Source organism: Chaetura pelagica, unplaced genomic scaffold (assembly GCF_000747805.2).
Source record: "Chaetura pelagica isolate M959 unplaced genomic scaffold, ChaPel_1.0 scaffold350, whole genome shotgun sequence".
NCBI lineage: Eukaryota > Metazoa > Chordata > Aves > Apodiformes > Apodidae > Chaetura > Chaetura pelagica.
In genome coordinates, this window is record NW_009951818.1 from 841,017 (window position 1) to 847,900 (window position 6,884).

General features: G+C 51.0%; 1 protein-coding gene across 1 annotated transcript in view; it reads right to left on the minus strand.

Annotated features, from left to right (window-relative positions):
- Positions 1-6,884, minus strand: part of SRF (serum response factor (c-fos serum response element-binding transcription factor)) — a 13,117-nt gene that overhangs the window by 4,588 nt on the left and 1,645 nt on the right. The window contains exon 2 of the mRNA XM_010008557.1: positions 450-711. Within this exon, the coding sequence (XP_010006859.1) occupies positions 450-711 (262 nt within the window). The remainder of the gene's footprint in view (positions 1-449; positions 712-6,884) is intronic.

Sequence of the window (6,884 nt, forward strand, 5' to 3'; positions counted from 1 at the left end):
CCAGCCGTACCCATGACCACCTGGCCCTGCTGGCTAGAAAGAGCCAGAGAGTGTGGCTGTAACTGAGTGAAAGGAATGGGAGGGGTCCCCAGAGAAAGGGAAGCACCTGCCAAAAGGAGGGAGAAAGAAAGGCTTTGTCACCGTCAGCTCTTTCCACTCCCTCCAGGCTTCTCGGTGCTGCCCTGGGACCCCAACTCAGCTCCCTGCCACCATGCCCTTCCCAGCAGCAGGGCCAACTAGCAGCACTTTAAGGAAACAGTCACTACATTACCCTTATCCAGCCACTGGCCTGGCTGGGCTCAAGCAAGGAATCTCAGCTGGGTTCACCCTACAGCAACAACCACTCTGCCTCCTCCTGCCACCGGGTTTACTCTCCTCTGGAGAGAGCAGCAACACACTCCAGGTGCAGAGATGGATAGGTGTAGTCCTCAGCCCCTAAAGGCACTGACCTGGCATGAGGGTGAAGCCGGTGGGTATTGGCATGAGGCCCCCAGATGTCACTGCACTGGTTCCAGTAGTCTTCAGCACTGTCCCGTTGGCACTGGTGACGGCATTGGGGCTGATGCTGGCAGACACTGGCGCCAGGTAATTAGTGATGGGGAATGACGGGCCACTGCTGACCTGCATGGAGGTCGAGGTGGTGGAGGCTGTCTGGATGGTGGACGTTGTCCCCGGCAGGTTGGTGACAGTGAACGCTGGTTTCAGTGTGTCCTGGGGAAGGAGAGATTATGAGAACTCAGACCAGCCCTTGGATCTGGTCAACATCTGCCCATGAGACCAAACCAGACTCTGTAGGTTGCACCCCAATGCTAAACCATATCCCCATAACCTCCTGCCAGCACATACAGCAGAGCCAGGGTAGCAGGGAGGAGCTACTCGTACAAACATGAAGAGACTGTGCCCAATAATGCAGCAAGAGGACAGCTCAAGAGAGCTCAGTGTAAACCCTGGATACAAGCCCAGGGCCACACAGGTCTGATGAGAGACATCTCTGCAAGATACTAGTGGGACAAAAGAACGCCTCCCAAGGAGTCCCCATAGCATCTAAGAAGAGAACGGCCTCTTTTTGGCATACTACAGGCAAAAGCAGTCCTTGCAGAGACAGACAAAACAGCAATCTCCTGTCAGGAACACATACCACTTCCCTTATGGCAGGAAACACACGGGCAAGAACAAGCTGAAAACTGGCTCTTAAAGGCAGCTGTATGCTGAAAGCAGCAAGGGACAGCTGAGTAAGGCCAAACCCAGACACCAAGAAGGGCCAGTCCTGACAGCTGCTTTGGCAGGCTCTGGGGAATGCCTCCTGGACCTAAGGAGAGAACCTGTCCAGGTGAAGCACCCATTTGCCAGTCTGCTACTAGGAGATGGGCACAAGGCAAATGCTTCCAAAGGACCTCACGTGTTAGCTACAGCCAGCACACACCATGGTTCTGCGAGGACCATCTGAGCTCTGTGTCTGCCTGAGAACAGCATTATCAGGGAAACTGAGCACCAGGAGGAAAAAGGGCCCTGTGTTAGACCAATCCTAGCCTGATAGATTGGCCTCCTGGGTCTGGCAAGAAGGGAAGAACATGTATGCCAGGCTGTGTAACACCCCAGTTTCCACAGCCACAAAGCATGTGGCTAGACATGGCTTGGATCTGCAGGAAGCAAGCAAGCCAAGCATGATCCCTGCTCACCCTGGCAGTCACACTTCATGTCTCCTTCCCCCAAGTCCCCTTCTGGATACCCAGGGCCTCCATCGTCCCTCTCCTGCCCTGCTCAGCTAGCTAAGAGCAGACTGCAAATACACTGTTCCACAGAAGAACCACACCATGGGCCACAAGGGATCTGCTTTCTCTGTGCCCTGCCACAGCTGCCAGCATGCCTGGGAAGAGTTAAGGCTGCCACACTCCCACCCCTCCCGCTGCAGGATGGTGGGCCCAGCTCTCCCACGTGCTAAGCCTTGTTCCCAGCTTGTCAAGCTGCCAGGATCTAGGAATTCACAGCTCAACAAACAGCTAAAAAAGGGAAGGCAGCCCATTTTGGACAGGGGGAGCAAATCCCAGGCACTCAGCTGTGCCCCAGGGCCTGGGGAGGGAGGAAAGCAACACCCCTCTGCCTTGGCACCACAGTCCCTGAAGTCCAAATTAGAAGAGGCACGTGATAACAGAGCAGAGCCCAGCAGAGGCACTTTCCATTAGCTCAACCACAAACTCCTGCCATCCCACATGGGACACAGATGTTGTGGGCACCCTCTCTACGTGGGTGACGGGCCAAAGCTCCCCCAAGTCAACTAGGCAATGGCAGCCACAGCAGATCAGAGCAGGTCCTGTTCCCAGCTGGCAAAGCCAGGCTCCCCCATTCCCAGGCATAGCTGTACACTCCCAAGATATAGTCCCCAAGCAAGCAGGGCACTTAGCATCCCCTCACACTCAGTACTCACAAGGGTGGATAAGGTATCCCAAAAGATACACAGCACCCTACTCATAGGAATTCTCTGGACTCCCTAGAAGCATGAGGGCAAATCTCAGCATGATCAGAGCAGTAAAGGTGTTTGGGAGGGGTGCTATGTCAGCAGACTTGAATCGTGCTCTACCCTACCACAGGTGAGACTCAGATTCCTCCTCTCTTTGTAGTGTTTCTCTTGGGCTGCAGCAATAGTTCTCAGTACAGAAAGAGAGCTGGGAGAGACCTTGAGATTGGACACCCTTTGCCTTCTTCCCATGCCTGTCTGGGATGCCTCAGGGCTCTTTGCCACCTTGGCTTCACCAAGCACCTTGCAAAGCCTACATGTATGAGGCCAGCCTTCAACAGTAGCCAAGTCTTAAATCCACCTGGTGGCTGCTCACTGCTGGAGTTCCTCAGGGCTCAGTGTTGGGACCACTTCAGTTTAACATTTTTATCAATGACCTTGATGAGGAAATAGAATGCAGCCTCAGTAAGCTTGCAGATGGTAACAAGTTGGGTGGGACTGTCGATCAGCTTGAGGGTAGGAAGGCTCTGCAGAGGGACTCAGACTGGATCAATTGTATGAGCTTCAGCAAGGGCAAGTGCCAGGTCCTGCACTTGGGTCACAACAACCCCATGCAAAGCTACAGGCTTGGGCAAGAGTGGCTGGAATGTTGTCCAGAGGAAAGGGACCTGGGGGTGCTGATTGACAAGCAGCTGAATATGAGCCAGCAGTGTGCTCAGGTGGCCAAGAAGGCCAACAGTATTCTGGCTTGTATCAGAAATAGTGTGGTCAGCAGGACTAGGGAAGTGATTGCTCCCCTGTACTTGGCACTGGTGAGGCTGCACCTTGAGTGCTGTGTTCAATTCTGGGTCCCTCAACACAAGAAAGACATTGAGGTGCTGGAGCAGGTGCAAAGAGCAACTAGGCTGGTGAAAGGCCTGGAGAACCAGTTTTATGAAGAGCTGCTGAGGGAACTGGGGCTATTTAGTCTAAAGAAAAGGAGGCTGAGGGGAGACCTCACTGCTCTCTACAACTACCTGAAAGGACATTTTAGAGAGGTATGTGCTGGTCTCTTCTCACAAGAGTGATAGGACAAGAGGAAACGACCTAAAGCTATATCAGGGGAGGTTTAGGCTGGACATCAGGAATTTTTTTTTCTCTGAAAGGGTTGTCAGGCATTGGAACAGGCTGCCCAGAGAGGTGATTGACTCACCATCCCTGGATGTGTTAAAAACTCTTATAAATGTGGTGCTTCAGGATATGGTTTAGGGTGAACATGGTAGAGTAGGGTTAAAGGTTGCACTTGATGATCTTAAAGGTCTTCTCCAACCTACATGATTCTAAGTCATGATGGGTCACCTTCAGCAGAGATTACCCACGGACAAGCCTTGAGCAGCCCTGAAGGCCCTTCCTTTCCTGATCCAGCTGCACATCCCTTCCCCATTACAGCTCAGTACCTGGAGAATCAAAACATAGCAGAGAGGTGCAGCATAGCAGCATGAGACATCTTCACAGCCCCATATCACTGTGTGTGCTTGATAAATGCTATACAGCATGAGTGGACCACAGGGCATGGCCCAGACCATCTGATGCCCGTGCTGGACCATAGTCTGTCTTGGTGACAGAAATTATCCTACTCTGCAGCATCTGGGGGCTCCCTGGGACAATGCTCTTCAGCACAGCCCATGGCTCCCCAGCCAACATTATTACATAGATGGAGCAGGACAACGGGCCTTGGATGTACATGGGAAATCCCAACCTGGTTTCCAACACCTGGTCTGCATTCCAGATGGGGAAGAAAGTCCCACCTTTCCCCCACCACAAAAAGACACTACCAGATCATGAGACTACTCCTATGGTAGCATCCCAATCTAGAGACCCTGAGCTGCCTCCAGAATCCCCTCTACCACATACCCACACCCAGGAGATGACTTGAGAGCAGTGTTCATTTGGCCCCTGTGTGCAGACAGGTCAGGGCACAATAGTATCATCCTAGAAAAAGTTAAGACTTCATGTAAGAAGAAGAAAGAACCCAAAGCTAGGAGTTGCTCCAAAGGAGGAGAGTCTGAAGAGGGATACTATGTGGATTTGCTGGAAATGAAACTCGACAACACAAAGTAAGTACTTCATGGTCTGAGGCCTCGAAAATGTTTGTGGTCTTCTAGCTACCTGGGTTTATTCTCCCTTTTTGCTACTGCTGGTTTAGATGTAGTCCATTGATTGTATGTGCAAGTATGCTAAATGTCTCTTTAACATGGAACCAGCCTATGTTCATTATTGAACTGAGAGTTGTTTTGTCATTTTACTTACTGGTGCAAGAGAGAGCAGCAGTACTGTTCTATATTTGTGTTGCTTTCTTGTAGAAATGTTGATAATACTCCCAGATTCAAGACAGTTGACCATTTGTAAAAAAATTAAAATAACCTGTAAGGGAACTGTATGGAGCTTCTTAAAGTATATATGCTGTATATATTTTTTTTCCCTTTTAAAAAGAGACAGTAACACTTAATCTTGTATATGATTATTTAGTTGAGATGTTATTCGGCTCGTGTATTCCATATCTATTCATTAGAAAATCCATAGTGTCTGGCTTCAGACTCAGATGAAAGTACTGTATTTTCATCAGGACACAATGGTCTGCTGTGGGACTTCCTAAGAAGTCTGTCATCTCCCTGTTGCTATTATGAGGAACTGGCATGATCCAAGCACCTTAGGATTACTGAGGAACGGTAATTCAGTGCTTATGATGTGGGAAGCTGGAGCACCTTTACTACAACAACAGGCTGAGAGTTGGCACTGTTTAGTCTGGAGAAGAGAAGGCTCGGGGGGGACCTCATGTCAGCCTTCCAGTACCTGAAGGGGCTACAGGAAAGCTGGGGAGGGGCTTTTTATAAGGGCTTTAGGAATAGGACAAGGGCATAATGGATCAAAACTGGAAGAGGGGAGATTTTAGGTTAGACATGAGGAGGAAATTCTTTAGTGTGAGGGTGGTGAGACACTGGCACAGGTTGCCCAGGGAAGTTGTGGAAGCCCCACCCCTGGAAGTGTTCAAGGCCAAGTCGGATGTGGCTCTGAGCAACCTGGTCTAGTGGGAGGTGTCCCTGCCCATGCAGGGGGGTTTAAGGTCCCTTGCAACTCAAACCATTCCATGATTCTATAATCATGATGATATAGGTTCTATCTTGAAAGTACAGCATGCCCCAGTCCCACCTGCAATCTGAGCTCAGCTACATGACAGGGAGTTTGTGTCTGGCACAGCAGGAGGATCTCACAGTTGCTGCTGGCTGTATCAGAAAAGAATTCCAGCAGGCTGCTGACTGCAGGTAACAACCTAGCTGCATTTCTGCCTCCTCTGCTGCAGCAGCTGAGCACAAGCAGATTTTGTCCATACAGAGGTCCAGGAAGCAGAGTTTACAGGAAGGCCAGGGAGCAGCTGCTCTCAGAGCATCCTATATGGCTGGACTTGACAGCCCAGACACTTAAGTTTCCTGCCACCTCCTCCAGTGAGGCAACACAGCCCTGTGTACCACCCACCTCTCAGCAAGGATGCCAGCCACGTAGCACAGCCCACCCCTGGGTCCCCTTCATCCCCAGAGGTCTTCCTGATCTATTGGAATTGGGCTGATCACCGCCAGAGCACCAAGCCAGGCTTCTAGCTCTGCAGAAAGCACAGCAGGACTGAGGAGGGTCAGGGTGGGACTCTTCCCAGTCCCAGGGCTTGTCATGACAAGAACCCTCAGCTGGCTGGGTTTAGACAGAATGTCAAGCAGAAGACACAGCCACAGGGCTCCTCCAGCCCCATACCAAATGCTGGCTGTGGCCTCAGGGCACCCCACATTAACCACTTCCACTCATGAATACTGGTATGGAGCTTGAACGGCACTAAATGGGGGCTGCATCAGAAAGCAGGCAGAGACAAACTAAGAAGACATCCTCTGCAAAGTCATTTCATCCCAAGAGCACACTTCCTTTGAGGTCATCTAGCAGTACTTTCAGGGAAACACTTAAAAGAACATGACCAGGGCACGGTCAGGGCCCATACCAGGGACAGGTCAGCTGCCATGCACAGTGCTTCCTGCACCTCCAAATTACTCCAGGCACATTTAATTTGTCTCCTTACAAAATATCCACAAGACTTGTCTTTACACCGAAGGCAAGCCAACGAGAGACAAACACAGACTGCACAAGGTAGAAACTGCTGCTGACAATGAGTTCCTTTGACTACTAGAAAGGGCTGGTAGAGCTCACAGTAGGAACTGGAGGCACCCAGGGGAGTCACAGCAGACTAGGACAGCCAGGACTGTTGTTGGGCTTCCATCAGCAAGAAGCCTGCCCGGGGACTACTCTTAGCTCCAGCACAGAGCTCTCCAGCCAGCAACACCATCACCCACTACAGCTTCTCTGCCTGCAGGAAATCTCTGGGACTGCTGGTATTTCTCAGGGTTCAGCA